The sequence below is a fragment of the Budorcas taxicolor genome, chromosome 24, assembly GCF_023091745.1.
Source record: "Budorcas taxicolor isolate Tak-1 chromosome 24, Takin1.1, whole genome shotgun sequence".
Lineage (NCBI taxonomy): Eukaryota > Metazoa > Chordata > Mammalia > Artiodactyla > Bovidae > Budorcas > Budorcas taxicolor.
The window spans coordinates 23,249,563-23,265,045 of record NC_068933.1 but is presented as its reverse complement, the minus strand read 5'-3'; the positions used below and the strand labels follow the sequence as shown (position 1 = coordinate 23,265,045).

The 15,483-nt window shown below is 41.9% G+C and overlaps 1 protein-coding gene across 3 annotated transcripts in view; it reads right to left on the bottom strand.

Annotated features, from left to right (window-relative positions):
• Positions 1-1,378: 1,378 nt before the first annotated feature.
• DLC1 (DLC1 Rho GTPase activating protein) overlaps positions 1,379-15,483 on the bottom strand; it is a 419,579-nt gene continuing 405,474 nt past the window's right edge. For all 3 annotated transcript variants that reach the window (XM_052661289.1, XM_052661290.1, XM_052661291.1), the window contains 9 exons: positions 15,273-15,449; positions 12,635-12,794; positions 12,306-12,504; positions 10,462-10,675; positions 8,705-8,819; positions 6,872-7,090; positions 5,861-6,078; positions 4,950-5,123; positions 1,379-3,930 (listed from right to left, as the gene is read on the bottom strand). In XM_052661289.1, coding sequence (XP_052517249.1) covers positions 3,810-3,930; positions 4,950-5,123; positions 5,861-6,078; positions 6,872-7,090; positions 8,705-8,819; positions 10,462-10,675; positions 12,306-12,504; positions 12,635-12,794; positions 15,273-15,449 — 1,597 coding nt within the window. In that variant the 3' untranslated portion in view covers positions 1,379-3,809. The remainder of the gene's footprint in view (positions 3,931-4,949; positions 5,124-5,860; positions 6,079-6,871; positions 7,091-8,704; positions 8,820-10,461; positions 10,676-12,305; positions 12,505-12,634; positions 12,795-15,272; positions 15,450-15,483) is intronic.

Genomic DNA, 15,483 nt, shown 5'->3' with positions numbered 1-15,483 from the left:
TAATACCTATGCTTCAAAGGGTGCGTGTGAGGATTATGTGAAAAGTTGACAGAAGTGGCAAAAAGACCCATGAATGTTGGTCTATGGGTTTGTCTATGCGAACTTGAACAGAATTTGTATCTACTCTCGTATGAAAATTGCATAAATCTTATGTTGAACTGGTTCACCCTGCTTCTCAGGTCTACTGTATCCTTTTACTGCTCTGTATATTCATTCTATTAATTTTGGGGAGTTTGATATTGAAACTCCAACTAAAAATCTTAATTTACTACTTAAAATAGTTGTATATATTATATTGTTGTATATATTTGTATATATATTGTATCTATTATACACAAAGTAATATATAGTGGAACTATTTATAACCTTGTTCTGTATTTTCCAAGTCTCCTGGCTAATGTGTTATCATTCTTTCATAATTAAAAAAAATGAAAATCTCACATACCTCCTTTGCCTTTATCTCTTTCTGCATGCATACACACTCACATATACCCCTCTAACCAGTGGTGTTGGAAAAGCACCAGTTTGAATTATCTTTCCTGTCTTTCACTTTTTTACTTTTCCAAAATCTCAGCTGTTCCCCTTAGCCCTGCAGGCACATTTCAAGAACTTTAATTCTTAAAATTAAGAATCCACTTAATTTTGTTAGAATCTCCCAAGTTACCCTATCTGTAAACTGGTGGGCAGGATGCTATGGGGTGTTATCATTTCTTTATTAGTGTCCGTGAGAACAGATTTTCAGGACTGCAGTATCTTCAGGTCCGAGCTCCATGTGGGTTAAATAAATAGGTGTTGGAATAATTGACTAAATGAGGTGACAAGGACAATGGGGGTGATGAGAGCAATCTGAACCTACCTTGGTGCCCGTGAGAGCATCTCTCCCACCATGGTAACCACACTTAGCCTATGAGTAAGTCATGACTCCAGAGGCATTCAAACAACTGAACTTTTGCTACTTCAGGCCTGAGACATTTTGATGTTTCATTTTATATGGCTCTGAGGAAACCAGGACTGGAGGCAGAGGCAAATAAAGAAGGCTTTGGGCTGTGTGTGTGTCTTAAAAAAAAAAAAATTCTATTGAGGTTGGTTTTTCCCCTTTACTATGCCCATAGTATTTGTCAAGAGCAAATTTTAAGATCTGTATCACATAGTATTGGAGAAATGAGACTGGCTGAATTTCGAGCCCCAAAACTCTCTAATTTAGAATCCAGAGCATCTCTGTAGAGCATCTATGTCTTCTTCAGTTTGAACTTTGAGATTTCACTAGATGTAACAAGTTCCCGTCCCTCCCATCTCAAAATGGGCACGGATGAGCCACAGTGACAGACAGCATCCTAGATTCGATCCATTTTCAAACAACAGACACAAATTCAATCAATTCCATTTGGCAAATAATAAATTTATTAGGTGCCTACAAGTACAAAACACTGAAAGCTGCTGTAGGAGATTATAAAGACATATAGAAGAGCCCTGCTCTCAGAGAGCTTACAACCTAGGCATTTAGTCACAATTAGTAAGTTGGGGCAATATTACTGTAGGTGGTTTAAAGCGGACTTCTTGAAAATGTTCATATCCTTCACATTCTCCTCCGGTCAAATATGTAAGGAATCCTTTGAACAGGAAAGCAAACAGTGGGAAAGAGACCTTTTATGGAACGAATCCATGACCTTGGCTTTGCTTATGAGCATCTTTCAGTTGCTGTTGCTTATTCTTGTAACTTTCTCAGCATCGTTTCCTCGTGACCTTTGTTTGGAGAGCATCTCAGTGCTTCCTGAACCTTCACCAGGGTTTCCTGTTTGTGAGTGAGTGGCTCAGTTGCAGTTTGGCCTTGGAATGATTTGCAGTCTGATTTTTTCCTGAAGCAAATCTATATTTTCATTTCAGTTGATGCTAGGATGGTAAGCCTTGCCATCTGTGGTCTGAAGGGTGGTAGAGAGATGCAATATAATGGAAAGCAGGCCAGACGTTTCCCTTACTTTAAACATTTAATAGTGCACTTATTGATTATATTCTGTACAGATATAGAGCAAGTTATAAACCTCTTCTTTTATTTTTTTTCACTTAGACTGTATTCATGTAAAGTGTATTTACATTAGCAAAAAAAACAAAAAACAAACCAAAAAGCCTTGAGGTACAAAATCCAAAAGAATATCTGAGGTATAAATATAAGTATATTTTAAATAATAATTTTTATCATGCTTTATCTATGTTGGAAAGCACAGTGGACAGGTAGGTGTACATATTTCTTAATAGAATGGTATATACAACATACAATCTTACAAATCTGAAGGCCATTAAAATTGAATATACAAGTATATCTTCATGAGGAACACTAATATCCAAAATACTCAAATTAAACTCTGATCTGTCCCCCGCCCCTTAATTCTTCAAAGAACCTTTGAAATAACACTGACAATGGTAACTAAATTATAACAAAATTAAAGTCCTTCTTACAACTCTCATTCATACATTATTCACTTTTGATCCATATAAAATAAATTTCACTAATACTGTCTTTTGAGCCAACCTTTACTATTACAGTAAAACCTGTATAAAGACCACCCTTCCAAAACCCTGCACTAGTGTATTTTTATTTGTTTTTACTGTGACTAGAACTTTTCATTACTGCTAAAATCTATCCCAAGGGCTTCAGAAAAGAGAAGAAAAAGAAATATAGGAAAAACAAAACAATCTCTTTGCTGATAAGGACAAATCCAATTAATAAACATATGCAGCTTTAAAAAAATGCTGCTAATAACCATAACGACAACAAGCAACTTTTTGGTTGGGTTACATTTGCAAGGAGTTCCTTGGGACATAGTTTTCCTGTGTTCCCATACATAGTGCCTTTAAGAGTTTCTCCTAACACAGATATGCAAAGACTTTGCAGATACATAGAAAGTGTTGATACTTGATTCAGAAGTAGACAGAGTGGTCAGTTTTCACATCTCAACTTAAAAACCAAAAACAAAACAAAACTGCTTTGGTGCTAGCAAGGAAGAATTTCCATCCCTGAATTCACCTGTACTGGATAAAAACAACTTTGCTCCTTGCAATCAGATTTAGAGGCAAACTGCGTTAGAAAGGGGCTATCTGAGTAAATTACAATCACTTTTAAGGTAAAGAAGAGGTTGGTGGAAAATATGTCTACTAATTCAGAAAAGAAAAGAAAAAAAGACATGGGTGGGTTGTCCAACACCCCAAAATAAAATAAATGGGTTCCCTTTCTAGACGATTCCATGGGTAGTCAGATATTCCAGGTTAAACTGAACCTGGTGCATCAAAATCCTTCTTGGAGGTGTCTCAGTGTGCCAGACACTGCGGCCCAACTTACACATCTCTGCCATTCAACCAGCAACAAACACACATACACACACTCCTCTGTGCAAACCTTTCTTTGCTCTTCTCAGTGAGAAAACATGTCAAAGAGGACCAACTATTCCAGTGGATACACCCATCCCTCCACACACTGCAAAGAAAATGACAGGTACACGTACACAGACACTGACATTGCAAGAAAATGAAGTCTCTTCATTATCTTCCCTAATGCAGTTATAGAGTTTTGCTTCTCAGAAGCAATTCAAATAAGAATTTTTTTTTTTTTTTGCACAGTCATATATTCCAGTCAAGGTCCATAATATAGACCTTACACAAACAGGAAGCAGCTTTAAAAAGGTATCAAATCGCTATAGTCAATTCCCACTCTCCAATTTGTAGTTTCGTTTCAGGATCAGACACTGAATCCAATCTTCCAAGAACTGGCAAGTGTTCTAGAAACAAACGCCCAGACAGTGGACAGGCTTCAGGAATCACCTAGATTTGGTGTCTTTGGTTTCAGTGTTCTGATGACTGAAGGAGTCTCGGATCTTTACCACTTCAGCTGCACACAAATGTCCAAAAGATTTCGTGTACCACTCTGGCATGTGACCCCTACGGCAGACAGAAAGGAAACGCAAACAAATTATTCAAGTTGGAAAACCCTGAATCAGCCGAAGGGAGTTCTGAATACACTTCTATTTTTTGACGTGCAAATGTGCAAGTAAAGATCTCTCTTACTATCCCAAAGTAATCTCCTGACACCTTCATCACACTTATGGAACCAGAAGTTTCTCAAGAACAGCATACTGAGTGCAAATATGGGGTGAGACTGGGCTTCCCTGGTGGTTCAGACAGTAAAGAATCTGCTTGCAATGCAGGAGACCTGGGTTCGATCCCAGGGTTGGGAAGATCCCCAGCAGGAGGAAATGGCAACCCACTCCAGTATTCTTGCCTGGAGAATCCCACGGACAGAGGAGGCTGGAGGGCTACAGTCCATGGGGTCACAAAGAGTAGGACATGATCGAGCAACTAACACACAGAGACTGGGTATAACTATTCAGGAAAGCTCTGGCAAATCAAACAAAAACAGATAACAGATACTTGAAGTACGGCAATGTAAAGACTTCAAACAAGAATTGATTTAGCAGGAGAGTCACTTTGGAAAGTTTTCAGAGGTTGATTTTTTTTTTCTTGTTGGTATTACTTCCTGCATTTTATTCATTTTTTGATAAGAAATCACACTGATCTAAGACACAGAGCATAGGCCTAATTAATTACTAAAAGGGTATGTCATATTATTCAAATATCTTTGAATATAAAATAACACATATCGGCTTGCTGATTTAAACTCTCATTTCCTGTGGCTTTAAGCTCATGGCAGAACCACCATATCTGCATTGCTTTAATACCAAATTCTCTAAAGGGTGGAAATTAGTAAGTGGTATCCAGAAGACCCAGAAATGTGAAGGAGTTACTTTATAAACAGTGCTCTTCATGGAGCATCCAAGATGCAAGGATGTATTCATTTAAGTCTTTTTTTTTTTTTGCATAGACAAAAAGTCTGAATCTACTTTATGCCCCTCACTCACGATGTCAAAAAAAAAAAAAAAAAAATCAGCATCAGAACGTACCTTAAGTCTGCTCTGCACATGTAGGTGAGTTTGGATTTCCCTGACCCACAGGGTTCGATCAGATATCTGGCCAGGAGCACATTGACCCTCACTCCCACCACAGGGGCCCGGTCATGATCCACCGAGGTGAGTAAAAGGGCACAGGCTCCCTTGGGCAAATTAGTCCTCCATGTTCTGCAGAGACAAAACAAGAAGGGGAGTAAATGGGAGGTTCCTGGAAGCCAAGTTTAAAACAGGGCCTCACTCTTACAGGAGGGAGCTGAAAGGCAGGATAGGGGCCCCCTGGTGACCCAGCCTGGGCAGAAAGCATCCTTGTGCAAGAACTCACGAATGGCTCACTCTGTACAGAGCCCCTTCTGCAGTGGGTATACAAGCTCACACAGTCAGTTCTTTGAAAGAGAACCAAACTGAAGTGAATTTGAAACCCCTTTTTATGTTTCACAAATGTACTAGAACGTGGACGTCCAAACTTACTCTGTTGGAGAAGTTCTGGACTAATGATGTGACATTTCCTCAAAGATTTTTGAAATTCTTCCTTCAATAATGTCTTCAGAGAATGTAGGAATTACATATAAATCAGCTTCAACCACAGCTCACTTGGGACCCAAATGTTATTTCCTGGCTGATGCATTCACTAGCTATTTCTGAGAAAATCTATCCTAAAGGGGAAAAAATAGCTACCACTGAGCACATTTGATGGACTGTGCCTCTCTCTCTGAGCTCAGTTCCAAGACTTCAAACCATTTTCAGGGATGGACACACTGCTGGAATAAATGCAGATGTTATCTTTCTTATCTGGAAGGGTTCAATGCTTCTATGGAAGCACATGTTCTATTTTAAGTAAAGTTAATGTAACTTTCAGTGACATATAAGCTCATTCTTGCCACAATAATCAATCTGGAAGCTCTCACCTCAGAACGACATAGTCCCGAGCAGGATGGGGCGCCATACTGTTTTGGACGTACTGGTAAATTTCAGTCTGGCTGTCCAGGATTTCAATCACTTTTGAATCCAACAAGTCTACATCCCAGAGGTGCTGCTCTTTCAGGAGGCGCTTTAAGATTTCCTCGGGTGTTGCAGGGACTTCTATGGTTGCCCGCCAAAGCCTCAGAGGCGGTCCTTCACTCACCTGAGAAGAGGACGGACTTTTCAGTGCCGAGACAGTCCCTACACATCTAGGCTCTTAAGACAAGCTGCTAGCCGGGTACATGGACCTAATGCTTACTTCTGACTTTAACAGGCTGCTGACCTCAAGTATATTCAAGATCAGAAAAGAAAGCAGATAGGACTGCTGGCGTCACCTCTGATTTTATTTGTTTTCCTGGGACCCATATCAGGGTCAATGCAATGAAAGTAAGATTTGTTTGCACATCCAAGCCTGCATGGCCATCTGGACTGTGCTCAAGGTTTTTTTCTTCTCAAGGTGGTAGAGACAAGTCAACAAATACCTCCATGTGCATGGAAAGTCACACAGGATATCTCTGCCCTCAAGGGGCTTTCAAGTTAAACCAACCATCCCTGCCCCCAGCACTCCTTGCTTATTAGAGGGCCAGGAAAAGAGTGACTGAGAACGGAGGAGAGCCTGAGGGGGTTCCAATCAAAGGATGGAAATAGCCAGCTCCTCATAAAATGCCCGGAGGCCCAAGACCATTAGTAACACATTCCAGGAAACTCTTGCATGATTCTGTGGAGCCAGAGGATTTCACTAGGGAGCTTCCTCTGACATGAGTTCAATGAGCACCCTCCCTCACTGAAGTGGTTTCCACTCTTACCTCGGGGATAATGAATCACCTATCTGCCCAGCTCTAGAGGGAAGGCAATGGGTGACAGACCGCCACTGTGTTGCCGAAAGGGTCTGGTCTCTAATGAATCCAAGTCCCAACCACCAGACTTGGATGGCCGACAATGAGGATGCGACTTACCTTCTTATAGGAGAGCTCAGCCTGCTCAGATGTGGAGTAGCTGACCCAGCCTTTGAACTTCTCCTTGACCTCTTTAAACAGGCTGTCCACACAGTCTTGGAGGAAGTGTTGGTAGTCGGCTGAGTCATCATTACAAAGGCGTCCTAACGCTTCGAGGGTAAGGGGCTTTAGCTCCTGTTCGGTGTAGGAATTTCGACATCGGCTCATTTCCTCAGGAACCTGGGAGGGACACGAGAGACAAAAAGGGTGTCTGTTGCCCATCGGTGGAAGTGGCAGGATCCTCAAGGCTGTGAAAGCAGTCTAATCCCCCTGCCTCCATCAGGTGAAGGGTGTCCCTGCTGACTTCACATGGTATCACGAGGATGCCAGCAGAGCTACCTTCATAAAGGTACCTAGAAAGCTTATTCCTGTGTGAGGTCCTCCTCTTTCGGAAGAAGTTGGAGTAGAAGACAAAGTGACTAAACAAGACCTATACTGATGAAGACACAGAATTTTTTCTTTTTTTGAAATTGAAGTATAGCTAATTGTTTTATATACTCCATTTAAAGTTATGATAAAATATTGGCTATATTCCCTGTGTGTACAATATCTTGTGGTTTAACCCCTCAAACCACTATTTTGCTCTCTATACCCGTGAGTCAGTTTCTGTTTCACTGTATTCATTCTTCTGTCTTATTTTTTAGGTTCTAGATATAAGTACATACTTGCTTTTCCCTGCCTGGCTTATTACACTAAGCATAATGCCCTCTAGGTCCATCCATGTTGTTGCAAATGGCAAAACTCAAAATTTCATTCTTTTTTTTTTAATGGCAGAGTAGTATTTCATTTTATAGACATACACACAGACACATCCCACATATTCTTTAGTTCTTTATCCTTTCATCTGACGGACACTTAGGTTTAGTGTTTTTTTTTCCCTTGGATATACACCTAGGAGCGGAACTGCTGGATTATAAGGTAGTTCTCGGAGAAGGCAATGGCACCCCACTCCAGTACTCTTGCCTGGAGAATCCCATGGATGGAGGAGCCTGGTGGGCTGCAGTTCACGGGGTCGCTAAGAGTCGGACACGACTGAGCAACTTCACTTTCACTTTTCACTTTCATGCATTGGAGAAGGAAATGGCAACCCACTCCAGTGTTCTTGCCTGGAGAATCCCAGGGACGGGGGAGCCTGGTGGGCTGCCGTCTATGGGGTCACACAGAGTCGGAGATGACTGAAGCACCTTAGCAACAGCAGCAGCAGCAAGGTAGTTCTATTTTTAATTTTTTGAGGAAAGGCCATACTGTTTCCCATAGTGGTTGCACCTCATACAGAATTTACTTCAGATGATTTGTAGCTTTTGTTTTCTAAGTAAAGGGGTATGAAGGTTGGCAATTTCATGAAACATATTAACTCTACTGAGCTTATATATTATAAAATATATAAATAAGACATTCTCAGACTACATATATAATTTCCAGCTTGGAAAAGATCTTTTGGTTACGATGTGAACAAGTATGGAGCTCAAGATTTTGCCCCTAATTACATTATCCTCAACAAATAACAACGGAGAAGGCAATGGTAACCCACTCCAGTACTCTTGCCTGGAAAATCCCATGGACAGAGGAGCCTGGTAGGCTGAAATCCACGGGGTTGCTGAGTCGGACACGACTGAGTGACCACTTTCATGCATTGGAAAAGGAAATGGCAACCCACTCCAGTGTTGTCTGGAGAATCCCAGGGACGGGGGAGCCTGGTAGGCTGCCGTCTATGGGGTTGCACAGAGTCGGACATGACTAAATTGCCTTAGCAGCAGCAGCAGCAACAAATAACAAAACTTTCCATCTCCCTACCTGGAAAAGCTTCTTGCACTCAGCAATCATATGGGCTAGCCCTTGAGTGGCAGCGAGATTCTCATTCAGATCTTTCTGATCTGGTTTGCCCAAACTCTGTTTTCTTTGCATTACCCTAGAGAGAGAAATGAGGGAGAGACAAGATTCAAATGTTTATATATTTTTAATCAGTGTGTTATTCTAGGAAACCTAAAAGAGAGAAAAAGGCTATTTCACTGGAGCTTATCTGACATTAAATAGTTGAAGAGAGTTTTACTTTGGTCACTAAAATTTCTCAGTTGTATCAACAACATACAAAAAACATGAAACAGACTGTCTCTGATGAAATCCAGGCTATTTAAAACCATCATGTTAGGGGGTTCCCTTGTGGTCCAGTGATTACATATCTAAGCTCCCAAAGCAGTGGGCATGGGTTCAATTCCTGGTCGAGGTAACTAAGATTCCCCCATACCATGCAGCCCATAAAAATAAAACCACCATGTTAAATAGGTTCCTATTGAAACAGAGAAGCTTCTAAGGTCTATACATGTGGGGTGGGGAGAAGGAAAGGCAGCTCTGACTGGTGGGTGGGTGGGAAGCACTGGTCATTGGGGTAAACAGGATCATTCTTTCCAGTTCAAAATTAAACAGGAGCCCCTCCTGTTGGTGAGAGAAAAGTCTATTGTTTCCTAGATGTTTTGTCTTCATCTTATCTGATCTCTTTCTACTGCTCCCCTTTAGTTCTCTATCCCATTAAAGCAGGAATGCTCAGGTCAATGGTTAGAACTAGTTAATTAAGCATTGTATGTCTTTCGGAAGCAAAGCTAACTTCACCTAACACAACTAGGCCCCATCCCAACAGCTGAGAACTATCTGTCAAGTTCCTTTAGAGTTGACGAAAAGGATCAGCAGGATGAATTTGGTAGAAAGGAGTTAATGATGCCTTTCCTATTTTATATAAAATATTTGTGTAAGTAAGAAGTTCCTCTGCCATTTTTTCCCCATCAGACAGAAGCAAGTTAGTTACTTAATGGACCTGCCCCGCAGTCCCACCTCATGTATAAAATAGATACTAACAGCAGCTTCACCTCCTTCAATTGTTAGGAGGATTAAAGTTGATAATGAAAGCCCAGGGTGTAGACCCTTGCTGGGGACAGAATTCGGTGCTGAGCAAACATCAGCCTTAGTTATTTTCCAGATTCCTCGACTTCCACAGTCACTTCACCTTCTCTACATCTAAGGAGAAACTGCAACATTGGCTCGGCCGGGTTCTTAACTTCGAGGCTGAACACCATCCTTACTTATTTCACATCCAGCTCCTTTCACTCTCTGGCACAGGCCAGCAGCTCGGTTCCACTGAAGAAGCCAAGCCAGACTGGCTCTATTTATGCAGAAGCCAGGACTGTTTTTGAGGTCAGTAAACCCTCATGATTCTTTGTGGGTAGAAAGCATGATGACCATGTTACCGAGGGCACTGACAAAGGGTCAGGGGAAACCCCTGCCGTGGCAGAGCAGGAATGCAAATGTTTCTCAAAAGCGGGTTAAAACTAGATTGTCTAGGAGGCCACACAGCCAGGGCTGAGTAGGAAGGATGGGAGAGGCACAGGGGAGGAACGTGGGCTGCGAAAGAAGGAGGTCAAACTCCGTTTTGCTGGATTCAGGTACTAACACAACAAAAAAACAGGTGGACAGCCGTGCCAGGACACGGAGGCAGCCGCGGGCTGAACAACGGGGCGTGTGCATCGTCACCGCGCGTGCGCAGCTCACTGGCCGCGTACCTTGGGGAGGAGTTCTCTCTCTTCAGAGTGTTGAGGTGGAAGAGAGAAGGCGCCAAGCACACGGCCAGGTTGGTGGGGGTCATCTGGTTCTCCTTGACGGCTGCAGTGACATCGCTCAGGAAGTAAAGGAGCGTTTGTAGGACCTCTCGGTTCTCGTCGGGCAGGAGCATGATGGCGGCCTTGATTGCCTGGAGACGCTGGTCCTTGGGCACATCTGCACGACACCAGCACTTCCCCCGTCAACCCAGTGATTTTCCATGTACGTTTGCAAGGAAACGTCCCAAAAGCAAATAACTGGCACCAAAGACCTCAGCCCAGCACTGAACAAGCACTTGCAGAAAGTGTACTTGAGGTTAATATGGAAGAGATTAGGGATTGCACCAACGTTGCACCAATCAAGTATTTCCTGCCTGTGGAGGAACTGAGAATTTTAAACACCCACCATGACAATATACTCCTAAATCCACCTCAGAGTTCAGCTCCAGATGATGTCTGCTGTTTTCTTTTAGTTTACAGAAATTTGGTTTCTTTCTTTTCTAAGTACTTTTTTTCAAAACTCCTAGTTTCCTCAATTACTGAACATTATAGGCTTATACTTTTGTTCAGTTTCAAGAAATTATTAAAGACACATATAAGAGTACAAAAACTGAGATTTCTTCACTTTGACTACAAAGTGTTCAGCATCTCCAAGGACTTTCCTAATTTTAACTGATCTGCTCATTCTTTAAATGAGGAAAGGAAGCTGCTAAAATATTCAATTTAAACAACAGATGTTTTTTATGTAGTAATTTAAGCTTTGGAAAGCCTACTGAGAGGCTAGTAGTAAAAATACATGCTTGAGAAATAAACCCATAAAAATATAAATAATATAACAATATAATATAATGTATATATATGTATAAACTAATAAAGCAGGTAGAAAATGCTAAACACAACTTTCAGGTCTCCTATACTACGCAAAATTTTTCTTTTGAAAGGCATGTGGTGGAAAATTCAAGTCACTCAAACGCAGCTCCATAGGACAAACTGATTAAACAGCTCCATGGTTACAATACATAACAAATACCTTGGTGGGGGAAATGTGACCTGTGTTTTCATAAAATCTGAAAGGATGAAACAAATAATGAAATAATCCAGACCAGCTCCATTTCTCATAAAATCAAGTCCCATGCGCCAATTCCAAAGACAATTCTAGCTCTGAGAGAAGCTGCTTTTAAATTACATTGCTGTAATACCACACTGAGCCAAGAAAAACACAAGGCTGTAAAAGCTATAATCCTGATCTTGATCATTAATTTAGACAACTGTTTGCTTTAAGCTTTACTTAAAAGTGAGATGGGCATGGGGATTGTTTTCCCAACTATTTCTGGCAGAAGCTGAGATGCATAACAGAAAGATTATTTATTCATTTTACAGCAAGATAAAACACATGGACACCTGTGAAATTTTAAACACAACAGGCTTTGCTAGAGAGAAGTGAAGCAACTGAAATACCTATAGACAAGCCAGAGAGAGAGAGATCTTGGAATCTGCTCTTTTAAGTATGTTAGATTAACACTGTTCTTGAAATGAATGAAAAAAAATGAGTTCTTAGATTTGAATGTAAAAATGTACAATTGCTTAGTAATCGGAGAATGATGACAAAGGAGTTTTTCCTGCACTACTCAACAGATGTACAGAAATCTGTTTTGCAAACAAGGCCAAAAAAAACAAAACAAAAACTGATGACCTGTCTCTAAGAGGTCACGATGTGGGTCCAAAAGAATGGCATCAAAGGAGCTACAGGTTTTGGCTGACCCCACTTTCCCCCACCGCCAACCATGTCAAGGTCAAAGAATACTCACATTGGTATATCTGCAGAAAGGTTTCTGAGAGTTTGTTTGTCATCAGCGGCTCAGGCAGATCTCGAAAATACTGCTTCAACATGTCTGCCACATCATAAGCAGACTGTCCCTCATAGTTGACACAATCTATGGTGCTTTCATTCATCTGGCGCAGAGCCTGAATCCGGGATTTGACACCCGATTTTCTGAAGAGGCCAACCTTGGTTGGAAAAAAAAAAACAAAATGTAAAGTGTCAAGAGGGAAGCAACATTTTCACTGCAGAACTAGAAAATGATGCATGCACCTGAGCTCCCGTGATTAAGTGGGACCTGCAGACATCGGCTCTCACCTGATCCAAACAATGGTTGCGGAGGTAGCGCATGGCCTGCTGGATGCTCTGGGGGAGGGGCTGTCCTGTGCGCTGAACGTTGACTGTCAGAGGGACCCCAAATACATTCCGGTCCTTGTAGTCTGGAACCTTGATCCTTTTCATGAACTTGGGCACAGCCCTATTGAGAAAATATTGGAGTCGGGAGGGATACATTTACTCGTCTTCTGTACATTTTGTCCACCCCTGCAGGTAAACCATGTGGGTTCTAGATCTGTGCTCATAAGGTGGCTATTTAAATTTAAATTAAACAAAATTACAAATTCAGTTCCTTAGTCATATCAGCCACATTTTAAGTGCTCAATAGCCATTTGTGGCTGGTAGCTACTTCTGGACGATGGAAATATGGAACATTCCTACCACTACAGAAAATCCCACTGGACAGTGCTGTTCTAGATTTTCTAACAGTTGGGGCCATGAGGCCCAATAACATTTCCTCAGCTGGGGATTCTCCCTCCACTGCTAGCTCTGAGAATGGGGCCTATATTCTTAAGGGAGAACATGGGCTTCCTTCCAAAGTGGCGGCACAGGAAGGAACGAGAGGAGAGAGCTACAGTCAAGACCCTAAGTAGGCACTTCATTTGTCCTGAAAATGGATGAGAATCATTTCTAAGCTCTTGATGAGATCCCAAAGTATTTAGGGTGAAAAAAAAGATCAGAATAAACTAAAAAAAAAACCCAGCAAATGCATGATGTTGGTCCCACATAATGAGAACCAACTCCAGAGCTCAATGTAGGGTGCGGGGTGGGGGTGGGGGAGGAAGGCAAGCGAATGACCTGAAGTCAAAATAAATTCTCCTGCTGATGACCCGAGAGAACACAACATCTTTAGCTTTCTAAAGGAAGACAGAGGAGAACAATGAGGGTTTTGTGAGCCTACCCCAGGCTCCCTGGAGTCCTGACACCAGGTCCAGCCTGAGCAGTGTGTGCAACAGCAGGAAACCGCTGTCATGTATTTAATGCTGTCAAGCAGAAATTCCAGCTCTACAAATGACCTCTCTGAGTGGGACAAGGAAGGGCAAAGCTGAACAGGAAAAGAACTTTGTGTAGAATTTCTCCTTACTCCGTGGATCCCACAGCATGAGGCTTTAACATTTGGTTTTGACTCACGGGAAAAACTGACCAGAACTCAAGAAATATTCTGGACTTTCAGATTCTTGAGGGTTTGGTGGTGAGGGGGGTGGTGGGCCATTCAGAACCGAGAATGTGAAACATGCAGTTTTAAATAGCCAGCAGGGAAACTCTGGCTCGAAGCACAGAGGAACCCTGCGGAAGGCAGACTGCCTTGACTTTAGACTGCTAAACCCACAGCCATGGTGTGTTTCTGTTTATAGCTCTAGGAAAGGTAAAACTGAAGTGCAGGGCCAAATCCGTATTTCCATACAGTGAAGTATATGGATCGCGGCTGTAAGTATGCATAATACTCGCTTTGTCGGGGGAGAAAAGCCCAGCGGCGGAATGTACAAGGAACACATTACGATCTCCACCGAGAATCTGAAGCATGTGGGGGATAAACCAGTCAATACTTATTTCTGTCATTCAGAACAAACAACTTCTGTATTTAGCAGGGCTCACATAATAACAGCCTTTGAACAGGAGATGCTTTGATGCTGAAGTTAACCTCACTACGAGTCCCAAGGAGGGGAGGAGCTAGGGAGAGAAGTTACGTTGCTACATTGATTCTGGTTTTGCTACCAAGTGCTACTCATGAAATGGACCGAGTCTCCATTTTACAAAGAACTAAAATTGTGCAAGTGGATAATGAACACTTAGATTAGTGAAAAGACTGAAGGAAACCCAGCTGATACTGCAAAATGCGCTGGGACGTCAATGTAGAGACATTTGTCTGCTTTGCACTCAGTAGGAAAAATAGGCACATAATGGCTCCTGTCCATGACCTATTCAGCCCAGCAGTCTACATCTCACGGTATACACACCAAGGACAGTACTTTTCGAGAGTGTGGACAGTTCAATAAATTTTATTTTCGTACATTATTTTTGTTTATAATATATTAGCATGGTAAATTCCTTTATTTTTCACTGCTCAAGAATCTTTGTTGGAAAAAACATAACCTGAACTCTTTAGCCCAGGTAGATTTTTGTGATATTGCAGATACCTGTATCAATCAAAAATGATTTCTAAAAAAATGTGCATGAAGCACTGTACATCAAGCATTTCAAAGTTGCTCTATGGATAGGATGCTCTAGCATAGGATGCTCTAACATCCTGTGATCTAAAATTTTCTTCCCTTCCTTCCAAAACATGATCTAATTCTGTACATGTATTTGCCTGTAGTCGGCTATTCCTACCACTGGGAAGGAAGAGCCTGGACAATGTGGTAGAAGAGTAAAGAAGTCTCACCCTATCAACTGGCACTTTGTCACTCCTACTGCTGAAAACTCAACCAAGCCTGATGGAAATTCTCTAAAGCTATACCAGCTTAAGCAGTACTGCGCATGGACTCAAGGATGCAGACACTTACAGTGTCGGGATGATGAACTAAAGATACAGGATCCACCTGTTACCACCCTCAGTGCTGGGACAGCGCTGGTTGAAAATGTTTTCAAATATGGTTCACTGGGCAGTTTAAACCCTTACCAGCTAAAGCCGTGCTTATTAGAAGGCGTGTATTTCTCCAGCAGGGCGGTTAACTTCAAGAGGGAGTACTTCTGCAGCAGGTTCATCTGGGCCACAGACTGGCAGTTAATCTGCAGTGACACGGAGTTTAGGCTCGGCCGATGAGAGCTCTGGAAGCTGTGCCATCTTAGCCTGTGCCTGCGAGAGAAGGGGGTGGAATGTTAGTACGAAA